The sequence below is a fragment of the Vanessa cardui genome, chromosome 8 (assembly GCF_905220365.1).
Source record: "Vanessa cardui chromosome 8, ilVanCard2.1, whole genome shotgun sequence".
Lineage (NCBI taxonomy): Eukaryota > Metazoa > Arthropoda > Insecta > Lepidoptera > Nymphalidae > Vanessa > Vanessa cardui.
Window position 1 is genome coordinate 9,130,153 of NC_061130.1, and position 25,144 is coordinate 9,155,296.

Consider the following 25,144-nt stretch of genomic DNA (forward strand, 5'->3'; position numbering starts at 1 on the left):
TCTAAGTGATAATCCTGTTCTTGTGAAACCTAAATCATAATAATATCATAAGAAATATATATTATGAATACAAGTACTATGTACTGCTTAACCATCGATTGAACCATTGATTTAAAGTTTTGTGTTTGATACGGACACATGGATAAAATATTATAAATAACAAGAATCTTAATCTTAGCCGGATAGATTAAGATAATGTAGCTTAGTTTTTATTGAATACATAATTTTATGATACGCAAAAATATTATCAAAATTTTATACGAACATTTAAAAAATTATCAATTTAACATGTTTTTGAAGATTTTACTAAAACTGATAGAATGCGAAAAGTTACAATTTATCTTTAGTTTACTATAAATGGAATGGAATTCCATAGAAGTTCTGCCACGTGTGTATTCCACCAACCCGCATTGGAACAGCGTGGTGGAGTATGTTCCAAACCTCCTCAAAGGGAGAGAAGGCCTTTAGCCCAGCAGTGGGAATTTACAGGCTGTTGTTGTTGTTGTTGTTTGTTACTATAAATAGTAGATTTTTTTAACTACTATATTTTGTTAATTCTCTCTTCGGTGGGAAAAAGTTATTATGATTAATCTTATCCTGAATTATTATTAATTATTTCTTTGAGTGCGTTCGCACCGATGAAATAAAATATTCTTTATATCATGGAAAGTATAACAGACACAATATTAAGATTTTTGAGATACACCCTTATAAATAACCGTAAATGAATCAAAATAATTATTTCATAGAGAAAGTAAAATTACGCAAAACAATCAATCACTATTACTAATTTACAATAAAATGAACGTACTTATAGGAAAACAACATATTGATAAATATTGTAATATTCGGAACATTTTCTATTACAAATAAAAATATTCAATTTGTCATTGAATTCATCATTTAAATATTAAATAAGAACAGTGTATACGATAATGCTTGGAATTTACCTGATTTTATCAAAATCGCTAATTTTATCTAGATCTTCACGTGAAATAATAACTTTAGCCGATAAATACAGTATTCGCTAGATTAGATAAATTATTGTTAATTATAACAATAAATAATGTAAGAGATCACGATTTAAAAAAATTGGATTCATTATAAGAAAGTTCTTCAGTGAAGTAACATCATTGTAATGTGTATTATTTATTCGTAGAAATAATTAAGTGTTGTGTTATTAAAATGAATTTATTCAATCATCTGTTACTTTTATTTGGTGGAGTACTATTCTGTGTGAGTGCACAACTTGTTATAGACGAGAATACACCAAAACAACTATTTGACGAAGAACTTTATAAAAATGTCATCGATCGTGATGAATGTCAGAGACAAATGAGATATCTGACGCAACTAGATCAATTAGCGCTTTTGGGCCGCTGTAAGTAATACATACATACATAGTGGTTTATTATGATATTATATAAAATTAGCCTTGCGTGTTTTGACTGATCATCAATTACTAAGTTTTAAATTTCGCGCTAAGATTCATATTTTATGGATAAATCACTATAGAAAGTCTGAAAGAAATAATGAAAGGATTAACCAAAAATCCTAATAGGCTTTTTGGTTACTGATTTTACGGATATTGAATTATAAAATAGTGATTAATCTAAAGTGGGATGAGTTAGAAATGCTATGTAAAATTTGTAAATGTTAAATATGTATTGTATAATGTGTAATGTTAAATGTTTTGATACTTTTATGAAAATTAAAATAATTAATATTCTGACTTTATATATATTTGAAATATTTTATTGTTCTAACCATTTAGAATATTTGTATAATTTATTTACAGTCTTAGATGCAGGAGCACGTTTTCCAAGGGGATTTTTCATGTTAAGTGTTACGGATTTGGGCAACTATCATCAATGTCTTGATATAAGAGACGAAGTCGAAGACATGACAATAGAAGGAAAATATTATTTAATTAACATACCATTCAATCAAACGTTTCACCTTCCCTTCTTAAATCAAAACGTAGCAAACATATCCAATAGAAAAGTAGTAGGTTTTAAGAGCGTTATCAACGAGGTTCAGCAATTTTTAGAAATTGATACAGATTCGTAAGCTATTTTTTTTACAATACTTGTTTTGCTTTAAAACAGCAATAGCTAAAATTAATTTAACGGTATCGCAAAATCTGAAGTTTAATATGTTTTACAGATTAAATCCTGAAAATCCTTTGGTATTAGCATCAGTTAGAGTGGCCGTATGTGTGCCAAAACCTTGCACCACACAAGAATGGATTAGCAATCTGCTATTTAACTTAACTGCAATTGGATTTCAATATGAAGAAGTTTTCTGTCGTCTACCAAACGACAAGCCGTGGATCACTGTCGATTACGTTGCTATGTAAGTGTAACTTTTAATCTTAATCACTTAAATATAATTTATTATTCTAGATAACTACTGTTTTACTACTATAAATTATGTAATCAAAATATTATTTAAGTCGTAAATATTACGTTTTTCAATCGGTAATGACTTTACCGATATTTGATATTGATAAATATCATAGAAAGAAAATAGATGACAACGCTTATCGTTAGAAGAAGATTGCAGTATTTTGTATAAAGTATTCGAAGAAAACAAGTTTATTCGTGTTCTTGCATAAATAACTTTGCAGAATTATCAAGCGGCACTTGATTTGAAAACAAATTGGTCAATAAAATTCAATGACTCGTATCACAAGGTCTTCGTAATTAGATATTATTAAAATTTATTATTCCATTATGTTTATAATTTCGCAATTATAATCGCACATAAGTAATCCCGTAAGACTTCGTCAGATAAAATAGGCTTAAAATCACGCATTAAATTTCCCAACATATAATTAATCTATAAAAAAACATTTTCAACGTTTTATTCAAATTAATATTCTTGATTGATTTTTGAGAAAATCTTTTTTGTCTAGCTATCTCTAGTTTTTTCCTATAGTAGGGTTATATCAATAAAAAAACTAATAACAATATCTACAATTGTAGAAAAAAAGTTCTTCAACATCAGATAGCGATGTTTTGTTTGGCAACTTTGCTATATTATCTTCTATTATCTTCTATAAAACTAGTGAAGAATATTGCATTTGTGGTAAATTTGACACTATTCATAATTTTCCTTTCTATTATCAGCACATTATAGCTAAATAAATAATATTTTTTTACATTGATTTTCCTTTTATTTTCTAGCGGAGTGTTTGGGTTCCTGGGACTAATTACTTTACTCAGTACACTTTATGATATCAATCACATAGTCATCAAGAAAAGAGGTAACGATGAATTTAAATGTATTCCTTCCTACTGATAACAGTTCGTAAATTTCGATAAGCTTATTACACAAATAAAAATGTTAATTGCCCTCCGATATAGATAATGTCAAATATTTTTATAACGTTACGTTTGATATAAAAAACTACTTCTTTTACGGCTTCCGATCTGACGATTTATTTATTATTTAGTCAAATATACCATACTAATATATAACAAAATGATCTTAGATCTTCGTTGTTATTTAACTGTATAGTTAATTTTTTACTTTACCGATATTTGATAACTTACTACTTAACTGTATAGTTATTTAGCACGTATATATTGAATGTAAAATAATTAAATGTAATGAAGTTCTATACGAATAATCTTCACGAAATATGTTATAACTTGTAGTGGACAAGTATGACAATATGCAATTTTTCTTTCATTCACGTTGTCTGAGAAAACAACTACCTGATAGGTCGGAGAACATACTCAGAATGAAAGGCTTTATGTTTAATTTTTCATCATGGCAATGTAGCTATGTCCCTGTAAAACTGGACTTAATTAAAATGAGTAGTAAAAATAGTTGTTATTGACTCAATTACTATTTAGCAGAATAGGAAAATAAGTTACCTACTTATTTAATTTTAATTATATATTTTTACATTCTCTATTCATGGTGTTTTTTTTTTAAATTATAATTTTGGAATATACTTAATAATAACTATATTGCTACTAACTATTTCGCGTGCGGCGTAAGGAATGTTTAATTTTTCTTACAGAATTAGTACCTATAAGTAGTCTCACTTACTATTGTGTGTGTATGGTGGCCAATTCGTCCAATCGCCCATTGGCCTACCAATATCATTCACAAAAAAACAAATCATTCACATCCTCTCTATATGTGATCGATTGACTTCATTAGTATTTTTAATACACTTTATCGGATATAGATATCGACTTAGATGGGTATTAATTCAAAAAGGATATTACGCATATTGTATTGAAAAAATACAGATTATAAAACAGAAGTCATATGAAACCTTATTAATAATGTGCTAAACACTAATTTTGGGTATTGTTGTTTCATAAAGTACGCTGCGTGATGGGATCATTCTAATTGTTAGATAAAAAAAATTAATTCAAGTAAATTGTCGTCTTAAATTATTATATGGAATTTAATTCATTTGTAATTCTTGTATTCAAGCAGCCATTTATTAATAAATCACATAGTTTATATAATATAATATAATAATCTGCTACATTATAATATTATGTAACGTTTTTTGAATTGGAAATATTTATCGAAAGGAAAAGGGCACTAAAAATTACTAAAACTATATTATAGCAAACTATTCTCAACACAATCCGATGTCGTAATTGTTAATTTTCAAAAACTACGATGTATTATACGCTTTATTTCATTTTCAGAACCAAAAAAAGCAAACGTCTTCTACCGCACCTTCTCTGTATACACCAATACGCGACGACTTTTGACTTTTGCTCCTACTTCTAACGCCTTAGAATGTTTGGACGGCATAAGATCAATATCAATGATGTGGGTTATCATTGGTCATACATTTTCTATGTACAATTTCCACGCTGATCTTACTAAGAGTTTAAATGTAAGAAGACTATTTATACTTTTGTTTAATCTTAATTTCTATTGTGGTTATAGTCGCACTCAAAAAAATAACCGCCTCTATTTATCAGAGCTGATGTATGTTAAGTGTTTTTGTTTGTGTTCCGTATATGACTAGAAGAGTTTGTTATTATTTATATTTAAAAGAAAACTTTGAAGTCGGTTGTTTATTTTGTTAAAAATGTTCATGATTTATTACTAAATACTTGACTTGTTATTAATATAAAGACCATTTTTTAATGTGAATAAACCCTGTGATTAGAACACGTGCTGTGAAGTAAAACATTGTCAGGTATAGCAAACCCTAAGCCTTATCACGTACTTTACGTACGTTAAGTACGTTTTTAGTAAGCCAATATTTAAACATTAATAAAATCGATACAAATAGGCAGATTTATGAGAGATTTGTTATTGTTAATTTTTTTTTTAATTTTTATAGCTGCATTATTACATTAATGAATTTAAATGTAATTTGATAGTTTCCCTATATTTTATTAAAATACTATTTATTTTAGTGGTTAATATCTGGCGAAGCAGTATGGATCTCGACCGGTCTTTTCACAGTGGATACATTCTTTTTCATGGCTGGTCTCCTGCTGGTTTATACGTCTGTGGGAAGAATGACAGGAGGTAATTTTATAATTGCTAATTTTTTTTCATTATTGAAATAACTTGTTATTTTTCAATATTTGATGGATAACAAACGTCGCATAAAATGTAATAAAGACTAAAAATCGACAAAAAAAAACAAATGCCCTTATAATTATATATTGGCACTTACCTAAATGAAAATAAGATAGAAATCATATACCTATATAAGCATAAGATGTTGGTATTATTATCAAAAACAAAATATTATAAGAGCCGTGGGGTGGATTCACTTCATGTGTTGCATTTGTATATTTCGTTATTTATGAAATATCCGTTTTAAGATTAACCTTTAGACTCAACGATATTTTCAAATCAGCCTATTTTCAGTTCAATTACCCTTAAGATTGTTTAATACGTTTTTAATCTTCTTGTATAATGCCTTATCATTTTTTTTTGTATTATTTTGGCTTAAAGTTTTAAAATAACTTAAATGATAAGAGTTAATTTTCTTCTGTCTTCCCTTCGAATGTAGTCATTAGATTTGCTTTATGTGTTATTTTTTATAGTACGTTAAATAATTGATAAAATTAATTTTAATTCCAATTCCAAGTCTTTGCTGTAGGGAATTTAGTTTTGATAAAATGTAACAAATTTTATAATGTAGTCAAGTCAGAATAATAAAAATAATTTTAACATAATATTAGACAATTAAAATTCACATGATCTTCAATTTTCAAATTCAAAATTAAATAAAAACATGTATTATTATAGAATGATTCGGCAAGTAGTTATGAATCGTTATTTATATTACAAGCCGCCTGATCAGACTGTAAAGTCTACCGAGGAAGTACCGCGAAGAAACACTTTAATAATTCTTTTCTAACATTTCAAATACAAAGTTTACTACGAACGAATTTACCAAAATTTACTACGAAATTCTTACGTACAAAATTAGCTTACTTTTATTTTTTTGTACATAATATAAAGCCATAAATGTCATATAATTAGTTATCGGAATAAATAATATTTGTAGCCAATTTTAATAAATTATGATTTGATAATTCGGTAGGAATTTATTAAACATCGATTTAAATGTATAAAATCGTATCTGATTCCTTATCTAAGTCATCGTTACAATTGTTATAAACTTTAAAATGGTTTAAATGCAGGTGACCATCAATACGTACCAATTAATCAAGATAATCATAATCTAAATTATTAATTGTATTTATTTCTACATTGTTTTGATCACATATCACATCTGATTCTATCTTAAATTAAATTATGTTAAAGTTTCATAAGTTGACGTCAATTTTATATATATGATTAAAGAGATGTTTTTAAACAAAAATCAATACGATCAATTACCTATTTATTATTACCTACCTTAATGTCATAAATAAAAATAAAGTAAGCGATAGGTTTGTTATTTATTACAAAATTATAACAGTTACTTAACCACTTGCAATAACTTATTTAATTCTATATAATACATACGTCTCTTAGAGACCACAGAACTATTGCGGTTACCTGGATGTCTACCTCACTATTTCATTTAACATCTGAAACTTAATAAAAAAGAATACCCTAGAATATTGCTCGCTAGCTCCCGAAGCCCATTCATTGAGTGTCAAACAAAATATTTATTGATAAATATTTCTACTTCAATTTCTCATGAAAATTCATAATATTTTTTTATAAATTTAATAAAACCCTACTAACAAGTATTACATTTAATTTCCTTTTAAAATTCAAGAAAATATTCTTTACAGTTCAACTCCTGAAGCGTCTCCATGTTTTCTATCTCAACCGCCTTCTAAGAATGTTCCCGTTATTAGCAGCGCTTGTACTTCTAGAAGCTTCCGCATTCCATCGCGTAGGAGATGGACCGTATTGGATTCATGTTGCGAATAATGTCCAGGATTGTAGAACCTTTTGGTGGTCTACATTGTTACATATCCAAAATTATGTGAACCCAGACCATATGGTTAGTTACTTAATTTCTTAAACTGAGCAATGATTTTTTTTGAAATATATTGTTTGTCCAAAACTTTCTATTAAAAACCTCAAATAATAATAAAAAAACCTTTTCTTCTAGTGCATCCAACACTCATGGTATATAGCCATAGATATTCAACTACACATCGTATCGCCCATTATTCTATTTTGGGTGCTCCATAAAAAGAGGAAATATGCCTGGTCAGCTCTAATAACTGGTCTTTTGGCAATCGTAGTCGCTTCAACTGTATGGAACTTCATGAAGGAAATGCCTTCGAGTAACATGTCACTTGTGTAAGTTTTATCTATCTCATGTTATTTTTTAAAGAAAAACTTGTTAAACTATTAAATGTAGATACAGTAATATTAATACATTGAATATATCAATCAGAAACAGATAAGATCATACATAAACTCACGTAAGTTAGATAATCTTTAAGTCGTGTCGTCTAACATTCGGCTAATCAAATGATTAGCCGAATGTTAGAAATTTAGATATTTTGGACAATATTTTTTTTATACAAATGTTTCGAATTATTTTTATTGTTTTTATTTTCAGTCGCCTAGATGAACAAGCCTATTATATGAATAATTACTATGTGACCGCATGGACTCGTGGAGCTCCTTTCTTTGTAGGAATGATACTCGGTTACGTGCTTAATATATACAAAGGCAGAAAGATCAAGTTGAATACGGTAAGTTTACATACGTATTCGGTACGTTTCAATACCTTTCGATTAATTTTTAATCATACTCATGATTTATATTGTTGTGGTACTATTTTATTATTTTCACAATGGTCGAGATATATCATATCGTTATATATAACAGTAATCATAATTGTAAGTTGTTAGTGTTCCGTTATAAAAGTACTTTAAAAATCTATTTAGCCGAATAGTTCACATGATATCATATTTAAATTATTTTCTTTTTAATTTTACAATGATAAAGATATAATTACATCATCACATTACATACATATAAATAATCCTCTTTTCCAAAAATAGTGACCTACAGATAAAGATCTTTATATCGCAAAAATGCATATTTATATTTTCAAGAAATACTATGAATCATTATCAAGATGGCTATCGATGAAATTATCGTGTATTGTAACGAAAAATTGGAAACTACCAACATTTTTACAACTCATGCTTTATTAGATTATATCTTATAATTGAAATCATTTTAGTTAGTCTGCGACAACACTTATCAAAAACCTAAAAATATAATTAATAAAATTACCATTTTAAAATTATAAGTAAAATTGATACATAATCAATTCTAATGAGTTCGAGAGCTCGTGATTTAGTTGAGAGTGAACTTCTTTCGAGCATTTTAGTTTTAATTAACACAGTTAAATGGACGACTAATATTTAGGACACACTTTGGGTAGCATTTAAAAAACAATTTAAGTAAAAATTGCAAATTGTTTCAATGTTTATTTTTTGTTGTAAAATATTCGTTTGTTAAACTGTCATTCTGAGCTACAGTAAAAAGTATAATAGAGTAATTAAAACTGTTAGGACTACCGAAATCGAATATAAATTCCAAATTTATTTGTCATTTAATGTATAATCTAGTACCTATCAATCAATACATCATATTAAATAAGGTTTTAAAAACATAAAATTTATAAGTATCCATTGGCACTGCTTACACTATGTAGAATCTATTGTATTAAATAAAACCCCCGTCATAGTAAGGATGTCATGTCAGAATTTTATCGTTACAATTATATATCTTTCCTATTAATTTTTAACAAAGTAATCAATATTATTGTGATGTTTTTATAAGTGAAAAAATCTAAACTACGATTGTATATAATAAAGATGTCTTGATGTAACCTATACTACGGTGTTTTTGGGAATAGAATTGGATTTCGGATTTCAGTGGAGTCCTCATTAATCGTCCCTGACAGGAAGACTCAGATCCGTAGCTTACGCGGTCAGGACAGTTAGAGAACTAACTGATATTGACAACGCTCGTTTGGTATATTTTAGTTATTTCCACAGTGTTATGTCATATAGCATAACACTTTGGGGTAACGCTGCAGATATTAAATCTGTTTTTATGTTACAAAAGACTTTCTTTTGATGTTTTTAACAATCTAGGAATACTCACTGTTGCATCACAATATATTTACAATCACATTGAAAGATGAAAAATTGTGAAATTAATAGTCGTGGATTTCCAGGCAGAACAAATTATATACATATAAGTGTATTGTAATTAACTAACATGACTGTTTTTTAAAAGTCGAAAAAGAGTAACTAATGAGTTTCTTGCCGGTTCTTCTAGGTAGAATCTACTTTCCGAACTGGTGGTAGCTTCACTTAATATAAAAAAGTTGTTAAATGGTGATTCAAAAGTGCTGGTAAAAGCCTACATGAATAAAGTATATTCTGATTTTGATTGTTTGTTCTAGGGCTTTGTGATGATATCATGGGTGATAGCTCTCGCTATGATTGCATCGTGTTTCTATATGTCATATGTAATTATGCAGTTAGATTGGGACAACCAAGTCGGAGACAGTCTGTTTAACTCATTCATGAGAATTATATGGTCGATGGGATTGAGCTGGATGATATTCGCCTGTGTTAAAGGATATGGAGGTAAATTACTAACCAATTGAATAAATCTAAATAAGAAAAAATCTAACTGTCCAGTTTTACTTATCATTCTCTCACTTAATCATTTTTAGCTACTATTCATTTTAACCATCGATTAAAAAGGTATCATCTAGATCTAGTTGTATATATTATATAATTATGAACTAATTAGAATAACATTTTGCATAAATTATTTAGACACAATGGGACAAAAACGACACAAATTTTCAACAAAAGCATTGCGTATAAAGTTAAAGTAAATTAAACTTGTTATTGTTCCATTACTTGGCTAAGGCCACTTTTCTCTTTAAGGTAATAAAAGCATTGAGTAATGCACGCAAATAATTTTTTTCTGTTTATTTTATACGACTTATATTTCTAAAATAGTTTTGTTAACAATGAACAATTTTCAGGTCCAATAAACTGGCTTTTGTCACTCAGTATGTGGAAATTGCCCGCTCGTATATCCTTCGCGATGTACCTTTACCACTACCCAATCGCCTTTGTGATCGCAGGAATGCAAGTAGCACCTACCTATTTCTCAGTGGGAGGCAGGGTAAGTTTTGGATTCACTAATACTAAACATTATAAATTTGATACCCTAAATATATAGTCCTAATATTTACACTACGATATAAAGTTTTTGAGGAGTTTACTACACCCGTTTCGGAAAGCAGCCTCTAGCGAGAAGAAACGGCAAGAAACTCACCAAATTGCTTTTTTCAATTAAAAAGATTGACAATGCTGTTCTTTACAATAATTAGTGTCCTGTAATTAACCCAAACCCTAACACTTGGCTTTTTTTTTAAATATCATTTTAATCAACAATGAAATTCTAAATTTCGAAATAGATCACTGATATTTAGCAAAAAAAGAAAGAAATATACATACCTATATTATTTTCAATTTGGCCATAATTATATTTATAGCACTTAGCTGTGATTCTGTTTTATGATATTCAATTGTTTAAAATTAATTTTATTCTCTTATTTTTATAGATATATGACTTTATGGCTGTCTTCATGTTGTCATTCATCGTGTCATTCGCCGTGACAGTAGTAATTGACGCGCCTTTCTCAGTATTAATCAAAATATTAATGGGAGGAGGTAAGTAATTTATGACAAAAATATAATAATAATATATGACTTTATTGACAATTAACTCAATCATTTATTTTACCGATACACAGGTCAAAGAAAACCTCGAGCTAAAATAGAAAACGGTGATGGCTGCTCAAAAGCTGGTCCAATACCTGATAAGAACATAGCTGATCTAGAAAGGAAGATGATTAATGATGACCAAAATATAGTTAAAAATGTTATACATTTAGAGAAAAATGGATCAAATTTCGATAAAAATGGGGCATTAGATAGAATAGAAGTACTGGGAGAACCATTGCCACCAAGTAAAGAAAGTTCGAGATTTTAAAGAATTCTACTGAAACGAAACGGCAACATATACTAAGATTAGTTATCATTTGAACGAATCATTTACCTTTACGTTATTAAGGTAATCTCATATTTATCCCGAATATGAGAAAATGTTGAACGTTTATACTAAATACTCGCCGAGCCCCTATACTGATATTAATAGATCATGACCATGGAACGGCTATTTTACCCATACATTTTTTGTCCTTTTCTAATAAACGATACCATAACATCACGAAGTAATATTGTAATATAAATAAACTCAATAATTTCAAGCGAATGTATATAATATATAAATTATTATTAACAGTTAAAATCTTAACAATAAAGTTGAATATTACATCGAGTAAGATTATTAAGGCACTATTTTATTTTAATGTAATCTCAATAAGTTATAAATATAGATTTTTATTTTTGTATGATATTGTAAATATAATTATTTTAATTAAAAAAAGTTATTTTTTTACTTCATTTTTAGTCAACTATTTTAAGATATTTACAGAAACATTCCTGCATAGAAAACTAACATTAACTAAAGTAATTGTAGTAAATATTATAATAATACTTAGCCTGAATATTTTTACAAGCATTTTTTAATCACTTTCAAATAAAAACAATGGCAGAAAATATTTTCTCCTTTTTGGTGTTAGTGACAGTGAAATCTAGTAAAATTGAGTATTTGAATTTTTTTTAAATGATTTCATTTCACTTACAATTTGCGATTGAAGTCTAGAAACTTTATTTCTCACTGATATAATATCTGACCGTACAGACGTCATTCTACCTATGAATTGAATTCGCACTGGAATGAGTATCTAATAAAAAATAGGTAGGTAGGTATTTATTGTAACGCCTGTTAGAAAAAGGCTCTTAAGCTTTGGAAATTGTCCAATTTTCTGCGCATTTTTCTTAATCGTTGTATTCGTAAAATGCTTTAACAGAGAATTAGAAAACTTAAAAAAAATAAATGAAATCTGTTAAGCCGTTCTCAAGTAATAGCCCTAAAGTTATGTAAAAATTAAATATATTTTCTTTAAGGATTCGCTGTCAGAGATGACTTTAACTTGCATAAAGGCTTTCTACAAAAAAATACCTATATGAATGATTCATCATATCTACTTCTTAAAGGCGACTAATACGATTTAGGCTACATTAGGATAATGCGACGCCTGTACTTTATTAATAGCAATTGTATGAATATACGTATTTAGAATATTATTTATGAACTGATGATTTTTGTTTGATTATTAAAATTGAAAGAGGAACGTTAAATAAAACTATAAAAATTAAAAAATAAGTTAATTAGTTAAGCATGAATTATTCCAAACCCTCTGTGACATTTACAATAAAAAGTATTGACTTATAAATATTTTTACTTGGTGGTGTATAGGTTGGTATAACTTAGTCATCATATATGCTACCGCCAAAAAGCAGTACTCAATACTATTGTTTTCCAGATTGAAGGGTGAGTGAGCCAGTGTAACAGGCATAAGGGAAATACCATCTTTGTTCACAAACTTTTCAGCGTATTCGGAATGTATGGAATAGTAAATATTTCTTAGGGGGCCATTAAGGGTGGTGGTGACCACATACCCTCAGGTGACCCATCAACCTGTCCTTCTACGTTAAACAAAAAAATATAAATATGAATTATAAGAAGTACTAATACGTAGAAGTCCATACACATTACATACCATATGTAATGTTATTGTATTTTGGATTTAATGTAACAATTTTTTTATTAAAATACCACTAATACGTATTTATTATTCAATATTGATACTCTATGAGTCTGCCGATAGAAAATTACAAATAGTGAACGTATACAAGGCACATTTTTACATAACACATTGCGACCAATCATAGATGTATTAGAATCGTTTTGATCAATTAAAATCAATTTGTTGGTAACAGCCGAACGGGTATTTTTGTACACCAATTATTATTATTGTGTGGACATAGCGCGTGATAGGACTTATTATACAATATATTAATATTATTATTGAAGAAAATTTAAAAGTAGCCCTGTATTTTAGTATTTTCAGTAAATTATCACGTGATTTTTTTTGTTATTATAAAACCGAATTTCATCTATGGATGCAAATAAATTTATTTTGTGAAGAGCAAGTGTAAACTCTGTTCATGATCTTTTAATGCATTTATTTCAAATGCCTGTAAGACAAATTCAAGTAGCTTTTTTTTAAACTATAGCTCTAATTTTGCAATGGTTTCATACCATGATAAACAATGAAAAGGTTTTATAGAATTTTCAACGAAGGCAGCAAGATCAATCAAATAATATGTGCAATTTTAAGTAAGTACATATTTTCTATAAATTACTTAATAGCTTCCAGATAGCTACGACCAGGAATAGCATAGTTCCTTTTAATTTAAATAAAAATAAGATTAGAACGAGACGAGGTAAATTTACTGTAGTAATATTCAACATTTTTACTTTATATTATTTTATAAGTAATGTCATTATGTGTGTTGTCTTATTACATTCACATAAGCTTACATTTAAAAAACATGATCCCAAAAATGTACTCCATTTCTCACCAAAACTGTCAAAACAGAATCTGTAGAAATAGGTATATCGTATCAATTTATACCTGAAGGTGTCTTCGAAAATTAAAAAAAACGCAATAAATTTATAATTAAAATAATTAAATAAAAAATATACCAGAAAATACTTTCCTATTTCAATTTGGTAAGCCCCAGCCCCATCAGGATTTAATCTATTAATTTAACTGATCCCTCTTGTATCATCTATTTAATTGATTTGTTATGCCACAACTGTAAGTAGATTACACGCACAGTTTTTTAAATAGAAGAGTCTTGATATTTTTTCTCGTCAATTCTACACGCCATCGCCAGAGTAATTTTTGTACATTGATCTCTATTTTTAATTCCAAATTTTATTAGAATTATTGGGAACAATAACTTTTGAGATGATTATAAAATGAAAAAATAAAAAAAATATATTTATAATAGAATTGATATATAATATGTTATTGAAATTTTTCTTTATTAATTCATTGTTAATTCGGTATGTCCCAATATTCCATTTAACGTAGCATCATCAAACGATTGCAACTGAATGCAACTAGACGTACTTATTTTGCTCCGTTGTTAAAATTCTCAAATACTGTTTAAAAGTTACCAGATTGAGTAAAAAATTATATCATTTTGTTCAGTGTTATAAGTGCAAAACATTTGTGTAAATAGTTATTGTACTTAGTGGACAGTGATTAAAATAGAAGCAAATAAACATTCGAAAAATATTCGTTATTATGAATTAACTTGTGGATTGTGAGTGGACTTTGGCCTCTGTACTGACACTGGAGGACGACCGGTCATCAACCTCATTAAGCGACTGAAGCTAAACTGATTGCGACTGTAAAATTCAATAAATAAAAATTTTAACAAAAAGAAAAACCGACTTCAAACAAAACACTATTTTAAAACAAATGAATATGCACGAAAAAGTAATAAAAATAATTGTGTATTCAACATATTTTTTAGAGTCTTCCTAAGTTAAATGAAATGAAAAATATTAGACTACTTAAAAGTCGATTTACGATTATATCATGTAGTTATAGTTATTGGTATATTTGGAGCCGGTGTCAGCCAATAAAACCCTACAGTATATCTATCAAAAAACAATGCGAGAATACTTTATAATCATGTATACAATCGTGCATATTCATTTGTTTTAAAATAGTGTTTTGTTTGAAGTCGGTTTTTCTTTTTGTTAAATTTTTTATTTATTTTTTGATTTTAAGTGAAGCTGATGTTGACTAACTAATTTTTTTTAATATGGATAGATTAAGCGTTCCGTTTATATGAGTCAGAAACTACTTCGAGGACAATTTCAAAGGAAACTTGCGAATAAAGCAAAAATAGACTTTCGAAAATGCGGATTTAATACGTCACGCGGCGTAAACTACAAGAATCCCTCGAAAGAGCTGTAATCGAACTCAGCAAAAAATCTTTGAAAAAGACCAACTATATTTCGGACATCATATGACATCACATCACATACACAAAATTTGATTAAAGATAGTAAGAAATTGTGCCCCATATCGCACCCTAACTGCGAGCCGTATAGGAGTTCCATCACTACATAGTATAAAACAAAGTCGCTTTCTCTGTCCCTATATCTTTAAATCTACGCAACGGATTTTGATGCGGTTTTTTTTAAAAGATAGTGTGATTCAAGGGGAAGGTTTGTGTATATAATACATGAACAATATAGTAAAGAAACACTGATAATTTTATAAGTTTGCGATGTGATGTCGTAAATAAACAAATTCTGTAGTATATTTAGTATCAGTATTGCACCCGTGCGAAGCCGGGGTGGGTAGCTAGTTGATTATAATATTCGACTATGATAATTACATAAACATAACCACATTACGGAAGGTGACTCAAATATCCAAATAACCTATAAATAAAAGATTCGACTGAGTATCGCTAACGTGCTCCTCAGAATTGTTCCGTTCCCTTCCGTTCCGTTACTTTGTCATGGATCCTGTGCTCAGAACCTTACCAAACTTTCACCAAATTACCCTTGAATTATATATTTTGTGATAAAAAAAGAATTATCAAAATTGATTAACGTGAATTTCAGTTATTCACCTATTTGTCGCGCATATACATAATGCAAATTTAAGACTTATGTCGTTTTCACCGAAATCGGTCCACCCAGTGAAAAGTTATGAGGTAACAAACATATAAAAAAAAAAAATACAGACGAATTGATAACCTCAATAAGTCCAGATTTTTTTTTTACATATATTTTGAAATTATTAAGTATCTAACTACAAAGGCAATTTCAATTAATAATTAAATATGTCAACTGAGACTAAAGTGTGCTGGTTGTTTGAAGAAAATCGAAAACAACAAATATCTCAAATGCTCTCAATGTCACCAGATATATGACCTACTGTGTGCTAATTACTCGGAAAAAAGATTTAATAATCCTTTGGCTAAAGATGTAAAACATATCTGGAAATGTCAAGCATGTATAAACAAACAGCCGAAACTTGATAATACCAATATTCCAGCTCGAACTATAAAAACAAGTATCTTATATGATGCCGAAACTCGAAAATCGGCTCTAGTTAGTACAAAGGATTCCGAACATTCCCCACAGTACGAAGTGTACAGCGAACCTACCAGGAATATAACTCCTCCTAAAATTAGTGGTGATGAGAACATAATCTCAACGATCTGCGAAAGAGTTCTCACAGCAATTAAAATCGAATTACCTAGTATGCTATCTAAGGTACTAAAAACTGAGTTATCCAACCTATCAAACGATGTACATGAATTATGCAAGTCTGTGGCTTTTCTCAGTGAGGAGCATGATGATATGAAACTAAAAATTCAGGAGCTCACCAATAACAATAAGCTTCTTCAAAATGAAAATAATCAACTCCATATGACCGTGTCTGACCTATCTGATCGTATTAATACCATCGAACAGCACCTTCGCCAAGACAACTTGGAGTTTAATGGCATACCAGAACATCACAAGGAAAATATTCCAAACATCATACACCAGTGTGCTAATGTCATCGGTCACAAATTGACTGATGGCGATATCATAAACTGCACTAGAGTGGCTAAGCTAAATAAAGAAAATAAGCAACCACGCTCTATTATCGTTAAATTTAAAAATGTCAGGCGTCGCGATGAATTTTACTCAGCAGTTTATCGTTATAATAAGTCCAATCCTGACAACAAGCTTAATACATCATTATTAGGAATGTCCGGAGATAAGAAACCTGTGTATGTATCGGAACATCTTTCCCCTGCGTACAAATTTTTGCATGCTGCTACACGGAAGAAAGCCAAAGAACTCTCATATAAGTTTACATGGGTACGAAATAGTCGCATTTATGTTAGAAAAGATATTAATTCTCTTTTCATCCATATTAAGAATAAGACCAGCCTTGATTTACTTCACTGATTATGTTTTTTTTTTTTTGTTTATTACGTTGAAGTGTTTTTTTTTTATCATTTTTGTTTCAAAATGGCTGTTAGTATTTATTACCAAAATATTCGAGGCATGAAAAGTAAATCTGTTGATATACATAATGCTATTTTATGTCAAAATTATAATATACTTAGCTTTAGTGAAACCTGGCTTGATAATTCCATTTTATCATCCGAATTTTTTGATGACAGATATCAGGGAATTCACAGGGATCGTGATAATCGTTTTCTTAAACGTTTTAATAAATATCATGGAGGTGGTGTGCTAATGGCTGTGTCTAGAAAGCTAATTTTAAATATTAGGAATGATTGGAATTCTAAACTACTAGAAGATCTATGGGTACAAATTAAATTAAATAACCGTTGTATTCTAAATTTATGTACTGTTTATATTCCAAATTATATACCTTTCAATGTTTTTAATGAATTTATAAATAAGTGTAAACACATTATGCGTATGTCCCCGAATTGCATTACATGCATATTAGGAGACTTTAATTTTCCAGGCCTTATCTGGAACGAGGCTTCAGGCTGTCCTCAAAATTTTACTTGTGACAAATCAAAAATATTCTATGATTTTCTACACATGACTGCGCTACGACAACTTAATATGATAACAAATCTTAATGGTAAAATTCTTGATCTTGTTTTGACGGATCATCGTGATAATTTCAAGCTTTCAAAATCTATGCCACTTAGTAGACTGGATTCTCACCATCCTGCTCTAGAACTCAATTTTTTCTGCGATAAAACTTCAATGCTGATTGATAAAATTCCCTTAGGTAAATTTTGTTTTTATAAATGTGATTATGAAAATTGTATAAAAGAACTAAAACAATTCGATTGGGAATATCACTCTACGGTTCTTGACTGTGAAGGATTCGTCCGATTATTTTATAATACCTTATATACCATTATTGAAAAAAACACACCTAAATCTAAGCAGAGAAACAAAAACTATCCTCAATGGTTTTCTAAAGACCTAATCAGGTTGATTAAGAATAAAGAAAAATACCATTTAAGATTTAAAATATACAATAATCCTCGTGATTACGACACATTTACTCTCTTAAGGAAGCCCGCTAAGCTTCAAATAGATATATGTTTCAAAACATATATATGTACTGTTGAGTGCGATCTAGTTTCAAGTATTAAAGCTTTTTGGCGATACACAAAGAATAAACGCGTCACTAATAACATTCCAAATCATATGTATTTTAATAATCGAACTGCGGACACCGGAAGTGTCTACTACTTCTCGAGCGTCTATGATAAAGTAAAACCTAGCAATTATACGCCAAATTTTATTGCACATAATGCATCAATCAGCAAAATTCAATTTTGCGAATATTCGATACTATCTAGACTTAAATCTGTAGATATTACTAAAGGAGCAGGTCTTGATGGAATTCCACCTGTCTTTATAAATAAATGTTCCACAGTTTTAGTCAAGCCTTTATCGATTATTTATAATAAGTCTTTATTATATGGAGTATTTCCTTCTTTATGGAAAGTTGCTAAAATTACGCCCATATTTAAGGCAGGTGATAAGAATGACGTTAAAAACTATCGCCCTATAAGTATTCTTAATTGTTTTGCAAAAATATTCGAAAGTATGGTGTATGATTATATTTACAACCATGTTAAACAAAACCTTAATATTAATCAACACGGTTTCATATCTGGTCGTTCAACAAATACAAACTTGCTAGTATTAATTCTCTATTCGAATCATTTAACAAGAGACAACAGGTTGACTCAATATATATAGATTTTTCTAAAGCTTTTGATCGAGTTGATCATAATATTTTATTGCAAAAGGCCAGCCATATGGGTATACATGGAAGTCTCTACCGTTGGCTTTGCTCCTATCTGTCCAATCGTTCTCAATTGGTTGCTTTACATGGATATGAGTCTACTCCTATCTTAGCCACTTCAGGTGTTCCTCAAGGTTCAAATCTTGGCCCTTATTATTTTTAATTTTTATCAATGATCTTTTTTCCATTAATAAAGAGCGAATGCCTAGCTTATGCTGATGATATAAAAATCTTTCGTCGTATATTAAATTGTTCTGACTGTGTAATGCTTCAACAGGACCTCGACATGATTCAAAGTTGGTGTAACGATAATTTAATGAAATTAAATAATGAAAAATGCTTCGTAATTTCTTTTACAAAGAACAAAAATTTTATAACATATAATTATACAATTAAAAATATTGCAGTCTCTAAAGTAAACACAATTCGTGACTTGGGTATATTATTTGATTCTACTTTATCTTTCAAAAACCATTATGACTACATCACAAGTAGAGCAAATAGGTTATTAGGCTTTATTATTCGCACCGCTCAGCCCTTTAGAAACTCGAAGTCTTGGATTATTCTGTACACATCTTTAGTTCGAAGCATTTTAGAATATTGTTCTACAATATGGTCACCAATATACCATACCCATATAGATCGCATTGAGTCTATCCAGCGGCGATTTCTCAGAATACTAAGTGGCAAACAGGGTCTTCGACGTAAATTACCCACTTATGAGGAAATACTTCAAAAATATAATTTAAAAAGCCTTAAGGACCGTCGAATTATAACAGATTTGTGTATCCTACACAAGGTGGCTAATGGTGGTCTGGACTGTCCAATATTGGAAAACCTATCTTTTAAAATTCCCAACAGGTCAGTACGTCGACCTCAGCTATTTAGCATACCACCTACAACCAATAAACCATCACAGAATAATCCTATTCACAGAATGTCTAAGCAATACAAAAATTTGGAACACCACTATGATTTGTTTAAAGGCAGCTTTAATTCTTTTAAATTGTCTTTGTATAAATTGGAATTAAGTTGTTAGATGTTATTTATTTTAGTCTTTTTTTATCCTTTTGTAGTAATTTAAGTCATTTTTATTTTTTATTTTATTTAATTTTTTTACCTTTTGTTGATTGCATCTAGTTGTGTTTACATCTCTTACAGGCTGAAGTGCTGTGTACAGTTGTAATTGGAAAGCAGATTTATTGTTAAATATGTTAAGTACTATCTCATGTATCTAAATGTTTTAATCTGTTATCTGTTACTGTACCAAACAAAATAAATAAATAAAATAAATAAATTAGATAGTTTGTTCAAATCTGCTGCCGTTAAAGTAAATCGTGTGGTCTTGAAACTGTTCACGTGTTCCTTTGAGTTGGCAACCTATTGTTTTTCCAAGATATTGTTTTAAAGATTTTTTTACAAACATCATAAATACACACAATATGGACAAAAATCAATCTGGATACTTAACAACAAGGATATATAAAAATTAAGTATTAAATTATTAAATTTCTCTGTGTATACCAATTATTAATAGTACCTAGTTAAATTATTATAATGCATTCAAACAATCATTTATATGGAATGCTTTGGTTTGCCGAAGAATTAATTCTTAGCTTCTTGTGGTCTTATATTTCGCTATCTGTTAATAATTTTAAATTTTGGTAATGGTACTTTCAGTAAACTTGCCTGTATTTGCGTACGGCGCCAGTATTGGATGGATGTCGCCTATGACCCTATTGCTCCAATCCAAAGACTCACCTAAGGGTGTACCCCTAACAGACACAGAGGTAATACTTTAAAGGAATGTCTTATTGGAATAATTTTTTTGAAACTCACATGTTAAAAATTAAAGCATATGATATTTATATTTTATTTTCTTCAGGTGTCATGGATGGCTTCAGTAGCATATTTGACTTGCATTCCAGGAAATATATTAATGGCATTTCTTGGGGATACGATTGGGAGAAAGAAAACTTTACTTTTTATATCAGCTACAGGAGCTGTAAGTCATAGTATTTTTTTTTTGACTGACTCTCAAAAAAAAAAGATTTAAAATATACAAAGCTTGTGTATAATAGATGTTATGTGTAACTTATTCACTCAAACCTTCGACCAGCTTGATTTAAATTTATTTAAACGGTCTCTTTGTAATATTAGTAGTAGTAGTAGTAGTAGTAGTAGTAGTAGTAGTAGTAGTAGTAGTAGTAGTAGTAGTAGTAGTAGTAGTAGTAGTACTCTTTGTATATTGAATATTTAAGGCGAGCTGGATTCTCCTGCTGTCGTCCATGGAAGTCTGGAGCTTTATCCTAGCGCGAGCTCTGGTCGGTATCACCATGTCAGGATGCTATGTCACATGTCCTATTTACACAAAGGAAATCAGTGATGATAGTATACGAGGAGCTCTTGGATGTTTGGTTTGTTTATTTCAATACTCATTCAATCTATCATTTTGTTCAAATGTTACATATACATTTATATTAATACATGTTATGAATTAATATAAATTATATTAATTATCAATAAAAATACTTTATTTATTCTTAGTAGAGTCGAAAAGTATGACAGTATAAACCATACCACAGACTAGGACGAACAAATGGAAGTAAACATACTAAAAGAAGAGCGACCTTTTTCATATATTGTTATATTATTTCCTCAAAAACTGTTACTTAAAGATTTTGTTGTATATTTTAATATCGATTAATATATATATGTATTAATTATGGTAATACTAAATAAAGCGCAATCTGTTACAAAAAATGACAAACATATTTTTATATTTTATTTGTTTTGAATTTATTTGCAGATAATTTTATTTCACACTACGGGTAATCTATTTCTCTATGTAATAGGAGATTTATTGAGCTATCGAACTATTATTTGGATTTGCTTAGCTTTACCAACTTTCCATCTCGTACTTTTTATGATGATGCCTGATTCTCCTTCTTATTTTGTGAAAAGAGGTGAAGTTGAGGTATGTACTAAGAGTGCTAAAATAAGCCACGAGTAAATTAGTTCTTTATATAATTTAAAAATATTTTCGTTTGATGATCGTATATTAAGTGCTGAAAATATTATTAAATTTAAGGAGGCCACACGAGTACTAGCTTGGTTGAGGTGCAAAAGAGAAGATGATATAACAATTAAAAATGAGCTTGAAGTAATAAGCAAGGAGCAAAAGAACGACGAAGTCAGCAATCAATTTCTTTTAAAATCTATAGGTTTGAAAAAAATTTAAGAAAACATTATCAAGAAATAGATGATTTTATTGCGGTCAATATGTTATTATATTATGACATTTGCATTTATATTTTTGCCCTGCCTTCGCATGGGGGCAATGCTGATACTAACTGTACTATAGCATGGCTAACAACGTTCCTAGGTTTTAATTCATTAGGCAATACTCGTGGAAACCACTATCTCTGCGTTTTAAATTTGTAATGTGAAAATGAAAATGTGTTTATTTATTACTATATTACTTTAAAAACCTCTAAAAATATCAATATATATATATATAAATATATGTTTTTATATATTGATATTTTTATATAGATATAAACCTTTCTCTTGAATCAAAATATCTGTGTAATTTTAAATACGTAAGCATACATATAAAAGGACAGACTGCGCTGTTTTATGCTATGTAATGATGACAATGAAGCTGTAACGATTTATTCTATTTTCAGTAAAAGACAAAATTTTGTCTAAAGCCTTTTATATTGCGATGATTGTTACACTTGCTCGAGAGATATGTGGTGCTGTACCCGTCCTCAACTTTGCTGGCGAAATATTTTCGTTCGCATCCAATAATTCTAATATTATGTTGAGTCCAAATCAACAAGCGATGCTACTTGGAGCTGTGCAAGTGACTGGTTCGATACTTGCGTCGTTGGTTGTAGATAAGGCTGGAAGAAAGGTGATATACCTAATATATAGTTATTACTAATTACTTCATGTATGAATTCAAATAAAATTATAATATATTACATAATATTTTCTTGATTTCAGGCATTACTTTCAATAACGTCACTTATATCTGGACTTAGTATGTGCGCTCTAGCTTCTTGGTTTGTCGCACGAGACTATGGAGCTAATACACCAAGTTGGCTTCCTATAGTAACGTTATGTTTGTGCATTTTCTGTGATTCGTCTGGGTTACAGCCAATATCTATTGTTATCGCTGGAGAGATCTTTTCTTTTAAGGTACATTAGTTAAATTTAATAAAATAAATCCAACTCAAAAAGACCTAGGTTCGTCATAATTATAATTATTAAATTCGGATTTATTTTAGACTCGTCTCAATAATTTAACAATTCGACATTGTTTTTATTATATTTTATTATTAATATGTATTACAATAATATTATAATTTTCCAGTATCGGGGAACTGTCATGGCCTTGACGATGTCAGTTGCATCTCTTGCTGATTTCCTTCAACTTCTTTTCTTTAAACCGCTGGCAAATTCTATAGGCATACACGTGGCCTTTTACTTTTTTGGTGTTGTATGCATATTGATGGCATTATACGTAGTTATTGTGATACCAGAAACCAAAGGAAGAAGCTTAGACAATATCTATAAGAGTCTTAGTACACGTAGAAGAATAGTCAGAAATTGCCTCAACTGATGCTTATATTATGTATATTTTTTACATAATTCCTACTACTAAAAATTAAGTGTAACATAAAAGTAAGAATAATGATGGAAGGGATATTTCATATTACATTTGTAAGCATTATGTATAATAATAGTATAATGACTAATATACCTATTTATAAAACGAATTAACTTTATAGATTAAATGTATTGTAATATCTGATTTTAATATTGATGCAAATGTTACACATAGTCCATAATTAATGTGGAAGTTAATGAAAGATTATTTAGATTGCAAAAACGTATTTCATTGAACAAAGACAGATCGCAGCTAACCTATATATCAAAGGATTTATTTCTTTAAGTAATAGAGGAAACCATATAAAACTGTAAAAATAGAAGGAAGTTTTATTTTTCTTTTTTACAGCATCGTTAGGTTAGCAAGACATGCAAATAGGTCATCTGATAGAGAGTGGTTATACTACTCGTAGACATTTGTATGAAAGATAAAAGTATATTTAATAAGTGGGCTGCACTTATGCATACACATTTACAAATTATTTTTATTTAATTTTTTTTAAAATTGTATATGAAAACTTCTGTTCTGACACGAAATAAATTGTATAAGCAATATGGAGTAATATATATAATATAAACATTTTTTTAAAATAAAACGAAACTTTACCTAATAATAACATTTCTTTATTTATGTTGAAGCATCATATTGTAAAAAAAATATCCTGCAGAATATTACGGATATAATTTCCAAAGGTATTTTGAAAATTATTAAAGTTAAATTAATTTAATTCACATAAGTACTCAGTTATGCACGTCTACAGAACAGATAAAAATTGTGTAGTGTATACCTTCGCCATCACATAGATTACAATTTTTAACTGAAAAACGTCCTTATAAGTTTCGTCTGTCAAGTTTATGACATTCTTTCCAAAAATAAATCCAAAGTATGAAGACATTTTCAAATGCTTGATGAAATGAGATGAACTAGTCATTGATCGTCTATTTTATTAATGAGTGTTCTGTATTAATTCTTTAACAAAGCAAACTGTAGCAATACAATGACATAATAAAGTATCGAACTTATTAAACCTAAAAGTAACTTCCCGTCAACAACAAAAATACGACAGGCTTGCAATTTACTAAACATCGCATCGCATAGGCGTAAAGAATTCCTACAAGTTT

At 29.1% G+C, this 25,144-nt stretch overlaps 2 protein-coding genes across 2 annotated transcripts; both read left to right on the top strand.

Annotated features, from left to right (window-relative positions):
• Nucleotides 1-1,088: 1,088 nt before the first annotated feature.
• Nucleotides 1,089-11,880, top strand: LOC124531963 (O-acyltransferase like protein-like). The gene is made up of 13 exons (XM_047106555.1): nucleotides 1,089-1,381; nucleotides 1,799-2,066; nucleotides 2,167-2,355; nucleotides 3,189-3,268; nucleotides 4,683-4,876; nucleotides 5,409-5,523; nucleotides 7,257-7,471; nucleotides 7,583-7,776; nucleotides 8,042-8,177; nucleotides 9,911-10,097; nucleotides 10,508-10,650; nucleotides 11,093-11,201; nucleotides 11,285-11,880. The coding sequence occupies exons 1-13, from the start codon at nucleotides 1,186-1,188 to the stop codon at nucleotides 11,521-11,523; spliced, it is 2,265 nt and encodes a 754-aa protein (XP_046962511.1). The 5' UTR covers nucleotides 1,089-1,185; the 3' UTR covers nucleotides 11,524-11,880.
• A 423-nt stretch (nucleotides 11,881-12,303) lies between these two features.
• Nucleotides 12,304-23,990, top strand: LOC124531964 (facilitated trehalose transporter Tret1-like). Its single transcript, XM_047106556.1, has 9 exons — nucleotides 12,304-13,839; nucleotides 21,026-21,135; nucleotides 21,231-21,350; nucleotides 21,607-21,762; nucleotides 22,155-22,322; nucleotides 22,437-22,569; nucleotides 23,035-23,264; nucleotides 23,357-23,551; nucleotides 23,727-23,990. Exons 1-9 carry the CDS (start codon nucleotides 13,773-13,775, stop codon nucleotides 23,973-23,975), a joined length of 1,428 nt encoding a protein of 475 aa, XP_046962512.1. The 5' UTR covers nucleotides 12,304-13,772; the 3' UTR covers nucleotides 23,976-23,990.
• The last annotated feature ends 1,154 nt before the right edge of the window (nucleotides 23,991-25,144 follow it).

Bases quoted from the DNA above. Each gene is read 5' to 3' on its own strand.
- LOC124531964 (XM_047106556.1), top strand. From the start codon at position 13,773: ATGAAAAGGTTTTATAGAATTTTCAACGAAGGCAGCAAGATCAATCAA. The intron at 21,136-21,230 runs GTAATACTTTAA...TATTTTCTTCAG, and splicing joins TACCCCTAACAGACACAGAG to GTGTCATGGATGGCTTCAGT. The intron at 21,763-22,154 runs GTTTGTTTATTT...ATTTATTTGCAG, and splicing joins GAGGAGCTCTTGGATGTTTG to ATAATTTTATTTCACACTAC.
- LOC124531963 (XM_047106555.1), top strand. From the start codon at position 1,186: ATGAATTTATTCAATCATCTGTTACTTTTATTTGGTGGAGTACTATTC. The intron at 2,356-3,188 runs GTAAGTGTAACT...TTTATTTTCTAG, and splicing joins ACTGTCGATTACGTTGCTAT to CGGAGTGTTTGGGTTCCTGG. The intron at 8,178-9,910 runs GTAAGTTTACAT...TGTTTGTTCTAG, and splicing joins GAAAGATCAAGTTGAATACG to GGCTTTGTGATGATATCATG.